We start from the raw sequence: 16,018 nt of genomic DNA, 5'->3' as shown, positions 1-16,018 counted from the left end.
TAAAGGCTTCTTTTAAAAGGAGGAGGAGGAGGAGGAGGCGGAGGAGGAGAGGATACATTTTCTACTAGCCGAGTCCCTTTTAGTTCTACATTCCTTATCAATATTATTTATATCCCCCTCCCCCCATGGGAGCCAACTCCAGGAGGCCGTAGGTGCTTGGGCACCAACAATAATAAAATTGTGGGAGCCCACAAAGTCAGTGAAAAAAGCTTCATCCTCCAAAGCCAGCCAGTGAGCCATTCTTTTCTGGGATTGGGGCTTGGATGGGGCGGCAATTTCTCTGCCTCTGAGTCTGAGACCCTCCCCACAGAAAAGGGTGCCTCTCTGGCTCTGGATAGGAGGAGGAAGAGGAGTAGCCACCTCTGGCCACCACAACACAGACGTGTGACATCACAAGCACACAGCCGCTCCTAGACACTCTACCTGCAGTCTATTGTGGTAGCTAATAAGCAAACAAATATATTAAACCGTCTCTTTAAATGAGAGACTGAATGCATTTGTCCTTGTATCTTTCTGTGGGATATTCTGAAGCAAGGCTGGGCCAATATTTCACTGGATGCTCAATTTTACCATTCGTTTCTTTTCGTCAAAAGTAACCATGCTGAAGATGGGCCAGTAGAAATTTCTCGAAGGTCTCAAGGTGGTGAGGTTGGGCTTACCTTACTTGCAGGTGAGGTGGTCGGGGCCAGGTTGCCTGCCCCCCTCATTCTGTTTTTGTACATTTTAAAAGAAGGCTCGCCAGCCCTGATCAGCAGCCAGCAGGTTTTGTGGTCTCCCTGCAGCATTCTGATTTCCTTCCGGCTGCACGGCTGTTCCTGTGCCAGTTCTGCTCTAGCCAGGAACTGTGGGCAACTCACCAGGGCCCAGATGTGCCAGGCAGCAAGCCAGAGGGGAAGATGAATGACAGGGATGGGAAGTGGTGCCAACTCTACATTTTGAATTGTCTCAGGAAGCTCTTCCTTCGATAAATGGACTCATCTCTGCCCGTGTACTCCCTCTCTTCCTCTGAGATCAGTCAACACAACTATCTCTTGCTATAGTCATGTTTGCACACTTGGAGAGGGACCATGAATAAGCAGCAACTACAAGAATATAGCAGGGACGCGGGTGGCGCTGTGGGTTAAACCACTGAGCCTAGGGCTTGCCGATCGGAAGGTCAGCGGTTCAAATCCCCGTGATGGGGTGAGCTCTTGTTGTTCGGTCAAAACTCCTGCCAACCTAGCAGTTCAAAAGCACGTCAAAGTGCAAGTAAATAAATAGGTACCGCTCTGGCAGGAAGGTAAACGGCATTTCCGTGCACTGCTCTGGTTCACCAGAAGCAGCTTAGTCATGCTGGCCACATGACCCAGAAGCTGTCTGCGGACAAACATTGGCTCCCTCGGCCTACAGAGCGAGATGAGCGTGCAACCCCAGAGCTGTCCACAACTGGACCTAATGGTCAGGGGTCCCTTTACCTTTACCTTTACCTTTACAAGAAGATAGCAGGACCAGGAGGCTCTTTGAATCACCAGTTGCCCCCCCTTGCAGAGTTGTGGTCCCCAGTAGGTGCCCAATGATGGCACTGCCTGGCATCAGGCCTGCTGGGGAGGGAACATGCAGCAGAAGTCAATAGGCCAACCCTTTCCTACTATGGAAATACAGATATGGGAAAGCTTCACCAGTTGTCATTCTGTCTGTTAGGCAGTTTTATTACTTGCGTGTGGAACCCGATTTATTGCTGAGCCCTCCACCCCACCCACAAAAAGGATACAGTTTGCATATGGTCCCAGGAAATACTGCTGGCATCCCTGCCTTTTTCTTTTTTTAAAAAAAAGATTCAAATAAATATCTGAAAGTTATATGCATACTGTTATCTACAGAGTAGTTAAATGCTTCTTGTACTATGCGCTCATAAGTATAATGATGAATAGGCTTAAAATATTCTTAAAATACTATTATAGCACAATCCTATGCCTTCCTACTCAGAAGTAAGCCCCACTGCATTCAGTCATACCCAAGTTCATATGTGTATAAGATTTCAGCTTTTAATTTGTTAGAGGAAAAAAGGATAAACCTTCTTGGTTTAACTAAAGTTTTCTTCTTTTCTTTCGCGTTGTTATGCACTGTGAACCAATTTATTTCATTAATGGCACTCATCGTTTAATTGGCTTGTAATGCCCCCACTCCTGTCTATTATTGGTAAGAGTGTGTGTGTGTGTGTGTGTGTGTGTGTGTGTTAAATCCAAATTGGATGTATGCTGTTCCAATCTCTCTAAGAAATCATTAATTCCTCAGAATGCAATAATGAAGAAGGACAACAAAATGGGTTCTGGTAAAAGTTTGTTTTGTAAATGTGGAACACTGCTTTCAGATTCTCTGCTTGCCATTTGGAACAGGGGGAAATATAGAAAGAAAATAAATATGTTTTGAAAACATAGGAATAATGGCAGAAGATGGCACTCCAAACAAAACACCCCCTTATTGTATTTAAGAACAGAGAGAGAGAGAGAGAGAGAGAAGGGGGGGGGGAATATAAAGCCTTAAAGCAATAATTTACCTGTATAAATCGACAAAGAGCAGTTTACTATTACTATTACTATAATCAGTAATAGTGTGTGTGTACATTCTCATACACACACATATATACATATATACAGTGCTTTTTCTGGGGGTACACATACCCCTAAACATTTTGTGAATCTTCGTACTTTTGTCCACTTACTGTATTTATTTTTCCCAGTTTGAACGATAAAATGGTGGTTTTCTTGAGTCAAAATGAGATATCCCGCTTTATCACTACCCGAAGCAGTCTCAAAGTGGCTAACAATCTCTTTTCCCTTCCTCCCCCACAACAAACACTCTGTGAGGTGAGTGGGGCTGAGAGACTTCAGAGAAGTGTGGCTAGCCCAAGGTCACCCAGCACCTGCATGTGGAGGAGCAGAGACACGAACCTGGTTCCCCAGATTACGAATCTACTGCTCTTAACCACTACACCACACTGGCTCTCATATTTACATATACACACACACACACAAACACACACACACACACACACACACACACACACACACACACACATATATCTGAGAATGTGCACACATATACACAGAGATTCCAGCAGCTTGTTCAAGAACACAGAGAATATAGCTGCTATAATGCCCAGGTCCTAGGACACACCATACTTAATGCCATAGCAACTGTAGAGCCTGAGACCTTAGACATGGAAAAAGGATGCTCCCAGCCATTTCCACTACCTCCAGCTGAGATGGGCGGGAGTAGGGGAGTGGTGAGGGTCTGTTGTTTGGAGGCCATATATGCTGCTCAAAGTTCACGATGCACCCAAGATACTAAGGCATAATGGGACTTGCACAACAGTTTCTGTGAGGCCCAGATCTTTAGGGCATGAGTGAACTTTCTACACCTTACTGTCCTACTCTGCTGAGTTCAGGGTTGGGGATGGCCTGATCTTTGGCTCTCTATCCCCTGCCATACTCCCTCTGATGTCATCAAGACCCATTTCGAATTTTATCCAGGAGGTCTGGAAGATTACGATTTTAATGCCCAGTGACGAAGTATCCACCACATGATTGGTGCAAGTTTGTAATGAGCTGAGGTGTGTGGTTTGATTATTCTGTGCCATTCCCAGCATTCTTGAAAAGTTTTATTTTCCTTCTTCACCTCTTTGTTGTATTAATAGTGATCAGAACTAAATATCTTCTGTTTAGAGAGGGGGGGGGACTGTACAAAATGTCAAATTTCCTGTCCTTTAATCTTACTACCGTACGCATTTCTCCGGTGTTTGTAGAAAGATGGAAACAGTGAAGGCCTTTCAAATGTGAATGCTTCACTCACCTCTTTGATGTTACACACCCCATTTCCTAGCTATTCACGCTAATGTGTTTTGCATTAGCACTATATAGTGGGAAAGGTCCTGTCTCTGTCACCTGCGTGTTGAAAGTGTTGGGTGGAATTTGCTGACTGAAATGCAGCTAAAGTCTAGTTGTGGCTTCAGTTGCAAGCCTCTGAACAGCTACTTGGGAGGTAAACCCAACGGAATCACTAAGAGTTATTTATGAGTAAACAAGAACTTCACAGCCCATTGGAGCTGATGAAACAAGTTCATTGCATCTAACGTAAGTCACATTGCTTTTAATTGGACTGCCTAGATCATACTTAGCATCCATAGTGCATCCCAACCACCCATAGTCTACAGAGGGCATCTCTCTAGACTGAATATGCTTGTTAGGGCATGTGAAGCATTGAGTGGGCCTGGGATTGCAGCCAGTAATATCTAGCATGATAGTATGCAGCTGGTATTTTGTGTGGGAGATTCACATTCATATGGAAGAAAACTTGTCTGTATCTGTGGCACTGTGGTCTAAACCACTGAGCCTCTTGGACTTGATGATCAGAAGGTGGGTGGTTCGAATCCCCGCGCCGGGGTAAGTTCCCATTGCTCTGTCCCAGCTCCTGCCAACCTAGCAGTTCAAAAGCACACCAGTGCAAGTAGATAAATAGGTACCACTGTGGCGGGAAGGTAAACGGCATTTCCGTGCGCTCTGGTTTCCATCACGGTGTCCCATTGTGACAGAAGCAGTTTAGTCATGCTGGCCACATGACCCAGAAAGCTGTCTGTGGACAAATATCGGCTCCCTTGGCCTGAAGCAAGATGGGCACCGCAACCCCATAGTCACCTTTGACTTGACTTAACAATCCAGGGATCTTTTGCCCTTTTATCTTTTCAGTGGTACCTTGGTTCTCAAACTTAATCTGTTCCAGAAGTCTGTTCCAAAACCAAAGCATTCCAAAACCAAGGCACGCTTTCCCATAGAAAGTAATGCAAAATGGATTAATCCATTTCAAACTTCTAAAAACAACCCCCAGAACTGCAGTTTAACATGAATTTTACTATCTAACGAGAGCATTGATCCATAAAATGAAAGCAATAAACAATGTACTGCAGTCACACACACAATCAAGCAAGCAGCAGCTGAACTGGGTTCCACACAGTCACAAAAACGAAACAAAAAGAGCTGCAAAAACAAAAACACAAAATAAATAGCCAAAACAGACCTCAGCTTAACACTCAAAACATAAGTGTGGCACTCAAATCGGAAGCATACCACTCAAAACGGAGCACGTTCGGCTTCTGAAAAAAGTTTGCAAACTGGAACACTTACTTCCGAGTTGGCAGTGTTTGGGTTCCAAGTTGTTTGAGTACCAAGGCGTTTGAGAACCAAGGTACCATTGTAGTAATGTATGAACTGCTACCCAGTCACATTATTTGCTGGGCTACCATTTCCTGTGTTGAACGTTAGCATGATAAATTAAATAAGCAGTCTTCCTGTTTCTTGTCCACTCTACTTCCTGCTCAGGGAGGAAGGAGAAGGAGGTGGGAATCCAAACAGTAATGGGTAGCGGGGGTGGGGCTATGATGCTCTCTTGACATCCCAGCACCATATGTCACTGCCGCTTGCCAGGAGTGGGAGGGGCAAAGCTCTGATTGGCTCTGCCACCACACTTGCCAAACTCCCCAAATATTGCAGGGCCATTTGTGAAAATAAATCAACTGAATCTCTACAGCATGTAATGTTCAATTGCCCTATGTACAGTTCGATCCATGCCAGTATATTAAATCCGATAATTCAGTCCATTGCTGACAAGCCAGTTGACCTACATCTTGCTTGGGTTCTACAAGATATGGACCCTTACATAACTCTACAGTTTGCTAGATTCCTAACAGCCGTTATTTCGTATAAGAGATGAAATGGGATGCTAGCCGATTATTGATAATTATAAATATGTTTTCCAAAACGAAATTAGACACTGATTTTAGTCTGATGCCTAAATTTTAACTTTAACATTTCTCTGAGATATGTTTTTACGGAAATGTTAATATTGGTCCTTGTGAGTTGTGTTATCTTATTTGTGGCTTGTACGGTGCCGTTGTTTTATTTTATTCTCGTTTGTTTGTTCTGTTTTGTATTGTATGGTGGGCGCAAATGCTGAATAAACATCTATCTATCTGCAGGGCCGTTTTCCAACCGAGCAATGTATACCCCCAAAAAATGCATACGCTGGCAGTAAGTGTGAGGGGAAAATGTGCATGTTAGTGAGAATGCATTATATTAGGGGAAATCGCTATGCAAAAATGCCTATATTAGGAGAACTTCACACTGAAATGCATTTTTTTTATGCAGACTTCTTTAAAAAAAGAAAAGAAGAAGTTGCAAACTGATGTGGAAATGTGGAGAACTGAACTTGAGGTTGGAAAAAAATAGAAACTGTGACAGATTTCTCTATCCCCAGCCACCATTCAACCTCCTGTTTTGCTTACCTGCTTAGGATTGCAAAAGTTTAAGTGTGTGAATATAAATAAAGCACCTGGTAGAGCAACCCATCTCTTTGTCTAAAAACGCACGTTCTGCCTCCATTTGTAAAATTAGGGCAGCTTCCAACACATAATTAGAAAACTATGGTAACCCATAAATCTAAGAAGCCAGCTTGAAATCGTTTTAACTGAAGATGATGGGGACTGAACCTGAGCTATGATTAATCAGACATGTTTTCAGATTAGTTTATGAACATGTTTAAGCGTGTCTGAGGACATGGGAGTGGCAAATCTGCGCTGTCATTTTTAACATCTCCAGCTTTTTCCGTGAGCTCATGATGTCCTTTAAGCCACAAACTGATGTTCAGCGCCAGTGACACTTCCACCTTTGTTGCATCTCTGCTGCTTCAGCAAACGCCGCAACAATCCCTCTGCTCACCTGCTGCTTCTGTCATCAGGAGGGGAAAGAGACAGAGAAGTCTCATCGCAGCAACACAAGGGAAAGGAAGTGAAGCTGGAAATTTAATTTTCAGGCACTATGAGTGCAAGTGGAAGAACGGAGCAGATGAATTTGTCTGTGGGGGGAGATGCATTTCATAGCACACAGCAAATTGAAGGCTCAGCTGAATACCCCTCCTCCCGCCCCTTATCCTTTGAAAATCCCCCATTGGATTTCTCGTTGGACTACGTCAAAGGTTAGCTTGACATAACCATGTCCTAAGATGTTTGTGCCTACCAAAGCTCTTGCTTGAAAGTAGCCTTCTGTTCTGTAGCTGAAATGTTAACTTCAGGCCCGTTCTACAACCACAGGCACTGATCACATAGATGACAACTAAGGAGGAGATACAAATAATCAGCATGGCAGCCTCAAGAGGTTATTGCAGAGACTGGGCATAATAGGTCCAGAAAACCAGGAACCACCTTATACAGAGCTTCAGGGCGACTGTCATGGCAGCTGTCAAATCTAATAAATGAATGTTTCAGCCAGACAGTGTCCTCTCCCACCAGCACCTTGTAAGACCAATTGTCCAGTGGAAATAAGCATCAACTGCAAGTTCTTACACAAGTCGAACTGATCTCCCCGTCCCCCCTTCCCCCCATTTTTGTGTTTCTAAAGGTATACCATTGAATGCTTATTTATGTGAGCTCCTATGAGGACTATAGTTGGAAAAGAGAGAGAAATCTATGAAATAAATAATAGCTACCAACGCCCTTCCAGCGCTCTCAGTGTCATCATGGCAACATTCAGAACGCTGAATGCATGTGCATGTTACATGTTAGGGTTGATTGCTATCGGTACAGTCATTAGGAGACCTCTTTCTGGGAATCATAGAATTGCAGAGCTGGAAGGGTTCCTGAGGATCATCTAATCCAACCCCCTGCAATGAAGGAAAATGCAGCTCGTCCCATATGGGGATCGAACCTGCAACCTTGGCATTACCAGCACCATGCTCTAACCAGCTAAGCTATCCAGGCTTAATGTAATGGCTGTTAGCAAATGTCCCACCTGGGGCAAGTTGTGAGACTGACCTCCCCAGGCAGGGACGAAGCCTGAGTGCATTCCTGGCTGCTCGAGTCCAGTGGCACATTGATATGCGATTGTTCCCCAGCGTGAAGAACAACACACACAAGCCATTAAGGCTAAACTATTTTATTGTAGATAAGATGCAGAGTATGTCTCTGCTTGCCAGCTCAGTAAGTCAGAGCTGTGCATAATGCATCTAGCATCTCTCTTGAGCCAGAACTGAAAGTGAAAATAAAGATATACCGGTACTATAATGTCACATGATTGAGAAAGCAGACAAAACACCTGTCTTTGTCATGGGAAAAACACAAGCCATACCATACCAGCCTCGCTGCTGCTTTTGCAGCTCGGTCTGTACCAATATCCTAAGAATGGCTGGCGTGCAAAGTGTACAAGGCAACCTGTTACTTGGTAGCTAACAAAACAGCATTAAGTATTTTTTTTAAATTTCAGGGTGTGCCTTACTGTCCACACCGGCATAATAATAATAATAATAATAATAATAATAATAATACCCCACCCACCTGGCCAGGTCTCCCCAGCCACTCTGGGTGGCTTCCAACAGGATATTAAAAACACAATAAAAGATCAAACATTAAAATCTTCCCTAAACAGAGCTACCTTCAAAAAGGACTGGTTCCTTTTTTTTTTTAGGAAGGGAAAATAACATTCTGCAAAATCGCACGGGATTATCTCAGAGTTCTCTGCAGTTCTCTGCTTTCTAAAGTGCAAATAACCACAGTGTCTGTAGTGGTTACAGGCACCCTGGGAAAGGAGAGCGAGAGAAACATCCACCCCTCGAGAAAACATTGAAGGAATAAATCCTACGACGTGGACTTTAGAATATAAGATTAAACTGTGAGATACAGATTTGAAAAGGGAAAGCTTGTTGGCGGGATGGAGGGAAGTCATAAGCTTGGCAGAGCGGTATAGAATGAGATTTGTAGACATATGCTGGAAATGATTATTGTTTAAAGTGAAAATTTAATAAAAATGAGAGAGAGAGAGAGAGAGAGAGAGAGAGAGAGAGAGAACAATGAAGGAGCTGGAGTATTGGGGGCAAACCGAACCCTTGACTGGCGGCAGAGGGATTTGATGGAGCACTCTAGCAGGGATGGAGCACTCTAGCAGGGATTTGATGGAGCCACTCTAGCAGATTCTGTGCTGAACAACCCCTATCCCTTCCCCTGAAACATCTAGTTCAAGGTACCCCCAGTGATGATGGCACCAGTGATAACTTCTGCCTGCCCACCATTTGCTTGGGTACATTGGCTCCCCACAGGCCGGACTTTTCCACTGACAGTGGCGCTTCCTCAGTGGCCCACCCCATCCAAGCCCCCTCTAGTGTGGAGGATTGGAGGTTCGGATTGCACCTCTTGGCTTCTTTAAAGGGTTCTATTAATTTTTGGTCCTTCCTTATGTTAACTTTTCACAGTGATTGTTCATATGGGGTGTACAATATCAGTAGTCCCTTGTACTGACGTCCTCTGTCCTGTTCCCAGAACCCATTCTTTAAACTTCCTTCCCTTTTCTTTCATTACAGTTCCTTCATTTTGGGGCTTGGTGAATTCCGCCTGGAATCTTTGTTCTGTTGGGAAAAGGCAATCGCCGGTCAACATAGAAACCAGCCATATGATCTTCGACCCCTTCCTCACCCCTCTTCGCATAAACACAGGGGGCAGAAAGGTAAGATTCCAGCCATGGCTTCCGATCTTAAAAAATATTGCAGCAGCTGTTTCACATTGGCATCTTTCCATATGTATGACAATGCCTTCCCCATCAGTTGGGATCTCGAACTCAGGGCTCAACCAGACCTGCTCTTGTCCCATACCTAGAAAGCGTGGAGCCGAGCAGTTTTGCCTTTGCCCCCTCTGCTTTCCCCCAGAAATCCTGCTCTTTAGTGATAAATTGGAGCAAACGTCATTCCAGAGAAAACCCAGTTGACATTTGCTCTGATTCATCGGTTAATATTGGGTTTTCCCAGAGGGAAGCAGCAGGGCAATGGAAAGCCTGGAAGAACCCTCACACTCTTGTAGCTACTGTACATTTTATCCTTCCCATTATGAAAACCACATACACTTACGTTGTGCTGCATATATCTTTCCGATTACGTGCTTTAATGTGCCTTGTGTACTATTCTTAATACAGGGAAATCGTTCTTAATACTTGGAGACTTCTGCATAAGACTTTAGTCTTATTATTGTTGTTTAAGTGTTGTACTCAGAGGTGCCTGGTCTTGTTGGTATGCTTCATAAAGTTTTTAACAGTGTAGGCTGCTAGCAGAGAATTCTGACCCTTGCATTTTTCTCCACGCTCTAAAATCTTTAATGAATTGGGGATAGCTCTGAACTGAAGTCCCCTCGCTGAGGAGTTTGTTGCCTTTTTGTGGCCAAAGGAGCTCCACTACCAGTGATGGTTGCACAGGGGGATAGCAATAAGGAGCAAAGTGCAATAGACATTGTGTGTGTGTGTGTGTGTGTGTGTGTGTGTGTGTGTGTGGCGAGAGGAAGCAATTCCTGTATCTCCTAGGCCACCAGGTGATGCGCTCTCTTTTAGTTTGCTGCGCTGAAAGGGTGGGCTTTGCAGCAATTGGAGAAAGATAGTTGGTAAGTGTTCAGTTACCTTGGCGGTGCATCCTCTCCCTCTCTGAATCATATTATGTTGGTTTCATTGCTTACTCTCAGAGGGGTGGGAACCCCTGCATTCACTTGGCAACCAGGCAACGTTCCCTCTCCCCCACAAGTGTGCAGCCAGTCTGACCGCCTTTATAGTGGTGTGGTGTGCTTTTATTCATTATACGATCCCTGATTAGCTAATATCTCATTGTGACTATGGATAGCCATTTAAAAAAAAAAAAACAACACCACACCAGTATTTTTGGGAGGGCTGAGGAAAGTTCCCCATTTCCGCCTCAAAAGTTCAGTTGATCCCATTTAAGAACAACTTAAGGTAGTGAGGGCCAAACATGGCCCTCCAGCTGTTTTGGGACTACAACTCCCATCATCCCTAGCTAATAGGACCAGTGGTCAGGATTGGTGGGGATTGTAGTCCCAAAACAGCTGGAGGGCCAAGTTTGGCCATCACTGACTTAAGGGAAGCTTTTACATGTGCGTTCAACACATCATTGCTGCATCTTCGTGTAATAACTTCTACTTGTGCAACAATCACCACAGATCCAAGAAACAGCACTGTGAGTCACTCTCACATCGCCTGGCAACACCTTTTGCCTCATGCTTTTCAATTACAGCACTTCATGTATTCCGTTTGGTGGCAAGTCATTGAGTGGTTGGACCCAGAGTAATGAATGTCTCTGAGTGGATCAGTTTTTAAGCATTGACTTTGTTGCGTCCTATAATGGGGCACCCAAAGGAGACTTGAATTCCTAATGTTGTGGAAGGGGTTTGCACTTTGCCGCTGCTGTGTGCTTAAGATGAGGTTGCGAAGGTCACTTATTGCGCTCTTAGAAGCAAGTCGAGCACATCTTTCACATATTGTAGGAAAGTCAATAGCCAACCTGAAGTGCCTCTTTAAGCATTATCCAAACTCTATGGGTAGGGCACACCTTTAATAATATTTATTTACTTATTTATGCCCCGCCCATCTGGCTGGGCCTCCCCAGCCACTCTGGGCAGCTTCCAACACAATATTAAAATACAGTAATTCATCAGACATTAAAAGCTTCCCTAAACAGGGCTGTCTTCTAAAAGTCTGGTAGTTGTTGTTCTCTTTGACATCTGGTGGGAGGGTATTCCACAGGGTGGGTGCCACTACCGAGAAGGCCCTCTGTCTGGTTCCCTGTAGCTTGGCTTCTCATAATGAGGGAACCGCCAGAAGGCCCTCGGCGCTGGACCTCAGTGTCCGGGTAGATCAATGGGGGTGGAGACGCTCCTTCAGATATACTTTGTTTTATTCTGCATTGTCAGCTACCCCATTTCATACCTCCAGTTGAATGGATCATGGGCCCATTTACAACTTGCTGATTAGAAGAAATGGCTTTTCTGTTTAACATCAAGAGAGGTGTAATGCAGTGTCTTAGCAAAAGCTATAGCCTGGAGGTTTTCAACATTTTTGAGTCCATGGCTCTTGACCAACTTCATTGTCTCTGCAGCTCTCCTGTGGGGAAATGTGCTTCGTGTCTCAGGAACCCAGTTATGTCGCTCCTTGCCTGCCCAAGCCAGCAGCTCCTCACCCCTTTTCAGATACCTTCCCTCATAGAGAGTTCCCCTAGCCTCTTCTCCCCTCTCCTTGGGGCGGGCACTGCAGCAGCTGCTAGTCTCTGAGCCGCCACCCTCTGCCCCAAAGAGAGTTGCCTCCTCATGCTTGCTTGCTCTGAGGCCACCTTAGCTCCTGGCAATCAGAGCCCCCTGGCCAGGGGTGCCTATATAAAATAGGGGGAGCAGGTAAGCCCCACACACATAACTGATCACATGATGAGGTGCACGCACAGTATTGGAATGGCAATGCCCATCAACTTGGGGGGCACCCCCTCAAATACTTTATTGGGGGGCAAATACCCCTTGGCTCCTAGGAGTTGGCTGTTATGCCCCTGGTCAACCTCAGAGGCACCATTCACCTGGGGAGCTTGTTGCCAGGTCCGCTGCAACAAATAGGCTTTTGAGCCTCCAATAGGCAGAGATGCAAGAGGGCAAGAGAGGAGGGAGGGAAGGAAGGAAGGAGGGAGGGAGGGAGGGAGGGAGGGAGGGAGGGCAGCTGACCATCATTCAAGGTGCCACAGGCTGCCGTGGTGCACTGGTTGAAAACTACTGATCTAACCTATAGTAGGAGTATAGTAGTAGTTACCACCCAGTGCCCACAGGCACCATGATGTCCCTGGGCAAAGTCCCCAGTCTCTGAGCTGGTGAAATGCATTAATACACAACAATAGGGAGTGGGGAATGAGAAAACGGGTGCAGCGTTTGGGATTTTTCCCCTTGCGCCATCAACCTGCAAGCATTTCAGATGATGTCATGGAATCCTCCCTCCATTATTTACTCCATAGCTTCCTTTTTATTACAAAGAGCCTCTCCAGCACCTCAAGACAGTGTGTCACTAGAACACCTAATTGGATTCCAAGACCTGAAATATCAGCTTGAGATACTTAATGAGTTTACATGCAGATGAATTGCCCCAGAAGGAATGCAAGTATCGGAAGAAACCCCACATGCTGCAATTTTCTCATAATAAGGCTGCCTTTGTCTTTTGATTATATGTATTTAAAAAGAAATCAACAAGAAGCCCATTTGCAGATAAACTCTCCCTTCTAATCGAAAATTCAGGCTCTCATTAATTTACGCAGTGCATCCTCTTGTTCTTCACAAACAAGCAAAAGAAAAATAATCCTGCTTTTTGCATTTCCCCCTTGATGCTCACAACACATAAGCACCACTGGAGCAAAACAAAAGAATTTATTAAGAGGCGAGCACAATCCCATGTCAATCAGACAATGAACACCACAGCTTCTTATGCCCAAAATGACTTAAGTGCCTGAGATAGCACTTTCTTTTAAAAAGACTAAAATTACTGACGATTTGCTCATTTAGTTCACTGATATGGAGTGAAAATTGCATTGAGGAAAAGTTGTCAGCCTGCTGTCCTATAGAAGACACAAGGCCTATTTCTGGATTACTAGATAGGCCCTTTGCAGTTTGAATCCTATTGCTCATATTGCTGGGCCCTTGCTCAGGGACAGTACCTATAGCACTAGATGTGTTTATTATATGCTTTGTGCATTAGTCTTAGAAACATGCTGTATAGCAAGTCAGATCATTGATCTGAGCACATTGCATGCAAAATATCTCCAATTCAGACCCCGGCCACTCCAGGTATAACTGAGAAAGACTTCTGAAACCCTGGAGAGCCTTGGCTAGTCAGCGCAGATAATATCGAACTAGATGTATCAATGTTCCTAACTGATTCCTGCAGTCATATTTCTGGGTAATTTAGCATTATCCACTTTTTTTTAAATGCCTTATATCACATAATATTTAACCTATAAGTTTTCCTGGAGTTGGAACTGCACCGGTACACTTCCAGTGGAAGTGATAACACAATGTGGCAACGGGAATAAAAGTCAATTAACGCATTTAATGTTTTGGATTTTCCGGTCAGTTGTGCCATTTCAGCGTAGTATAACAGCTTAGTTTGCCATTCCTCTCTGGTAGGGACTCTTTCTTCTTTCCATCTCTGGGCTAGTAGCATCCTTGCTCCTGTTGTCACATACATAAAAAGTCTTCTCCGTTCCTTCCTATAATTCCTAATAAAAAGGCTTCTGGTTCTTTTACAAAAGTTATTTTAAACATTCCCCCCCTCCCCATTTCATTAGAAGGAGTACTTTCTCTTAATAACCCCAGTTATCGCAGCCAATAACCAATGATGGTGCAGAACAGTCACACCTGGAGGGCCAAAGTTTCCTCATCCCTACTTCAGGGAATTCTTTCTACATCAGCCAGTCTGTTATGGAACTTGTGCATGTCGTGGACCCGAGTTTACGGCAGAGGAGTCTGAGCATATTCTAGGATGCGCATGACAATGTCACCCACTAGGGCTTTAGGTCTCCATCTTCACCTTTGGACCTCGTGTTTCTGCCCCTCAAGGATTGCTGTCTCATCTGCTAGTATCCTTATATGAGGGCGAGCATAGCTGCACCTGCATGTTGCTTTTGTTCTCACTCATCTTGCCACAGTCTGCCCCGTTCCCGAAACCTTCTGCTCTACAGAACAATCTTTACTAGTTCTGTAGCCCATTCTACTAACCATACCATTATTTCATCCTCCAGCTGGGAACATGACCACTGCTTCCCATTCGTGGGACAAGAGAACAGTCTTGAGTAGAGACTATTTTAATGAGACCCAAGGAGCAAAATGGGCCTAAGTTCCCAGCCATTGCTGTGAGCCATTCTTAGCATAATGAATAATCCAGCCCTTGGCTTCACATATGTTTGGAAGGCACCTGCAGTTTGATTGAAATGGTGTCTTCTTTTTCTGCCATCACAAAGAGCCATTCCACCTGATGTGGATGTTTTGAGGCTGAATAAATCAGTTTGCACTGGCCACAGGCTATTATTTAAACTCCGTAATGCTGTGTGGGTAAATGAAAATTATTCAATTGTATCCTTTATAGCTGTCTTTTGAAAGAGCACATTCAAAAAATTGCAATTGCAGAGTCATTTAAAATAATGCTTTTATAAATAATTGGTTCATCCAGCATATGTTGGCACAAAATAATTGCAATACTAGAAGTCTTCTGACTTAAAAGAAGGGATAAGGATAGAGGGAGAGATCGGTCAAATGGATTCTCTGACAGCTAGTTTTGATTCCATGCTGTTCAATCAATTCAGAGTATTACTGGCATTTTTTTTTCTTCGAGAGTGTAATTTATGACAACTGCCAAGCTATGCTTTGGTGATTACTAAAAGGACAGATACTGGCACGAGCCATATTTCAACACTGCGGGAATATAAAATGAACTGCTAGAAATGGTCCAGGAGGAATGAATAGCAATAAGACATCAGTGTCATCTGAAAACTGATTTGTGATTGATTTTCAGAGGGCTTAATAATCTGAAGCTTTGATGTATAGTGTTTGGAAAGTTATTAAGTTTGATACAAACGTCTGAAAGTTTAACAAATAAAGATGCAAATAATAAATTCATGCTGCAACTTAACTATTATTCATAGGGGCTCCAGGCACTCAACCTTTTGCTAATAGCGTGTCTATTGGAAAATAAAGTTCTGCTTAAATTATTTTTTTTAAGTCAGTCTTCCCCAACCTGATGCCTTCCAGATGTTTTGGACTACCGTTCCCATCATCCCCAGCTAGGAATGATGGGAGTTGTAATCCAAAACATCTGGAAGGTACCAGCTCAGTTGGTTAGAGGTTGGGGAAAGCTGGTTGAAGCTATACCTTCAGCTAGAACAGATTTCCCAAACCAAACTTTTATTATAGCTGGTTTTGGACTACAATTCTTATCATCCTTGACCATTGGTCCTGCTAGCTAGGGATGATGGGAGTTGTGGTGCAAAAACAGCTGGAGATCCAAGTTTGGGAAACCCTGAGCTAGAACATCACTATAACTCAGCACTCAACATGTCAGTAAAATTCTATACATTACTGTTACTCCTCTTTCTCCAAATATTCCATCTATAGACACAAGAAGTGAACGTGTTTTAACAATTACCACATTTT

General features: G+C 44.0%; 1 protein-coding gene across 3 annotated transcripts in view; it reads left to right on the top strand.

Annotated features, from left to right (window-relative positions):
• The window catches only part of CA10 (carbonic anhydrase 10), a 314,314-nt gene that overhangs the window by 126,834 nt on the left and 171,462 nt on the right, over positions 1-16,018 (top strand). For all 3 annotated transcript variants that reach the window (XM_033138718.1, XM_033138717.1, XM_033138719.1), the window contains exon 4: positions 9,379-9,521. In XM_033138718.1, the coding sequence (XP_032994609.1) occupies positions 9,379-9,521 (143 nt within the window). The remainder of the gene's footprint in view (positions 1-9,378; positions 9,522-16,018) is intronic.

This window comes from Lacerta agilis, chromosome 2 (assembly GCF_009819535.1).
Source record: "Lacerta agilis isolate rLacAgi1 chromosome 2, rLacAgi1.pri, whole genome shotgun sequence".
NCBI lineage: Eukaryota > Metazoa > Chordata > Lepidosauria > Squamata > Lacertidae > Lacerta > Lacerta agilis.
This window is presented reverse-complemented; position numbering and strand designations above follow the sequence as displayed.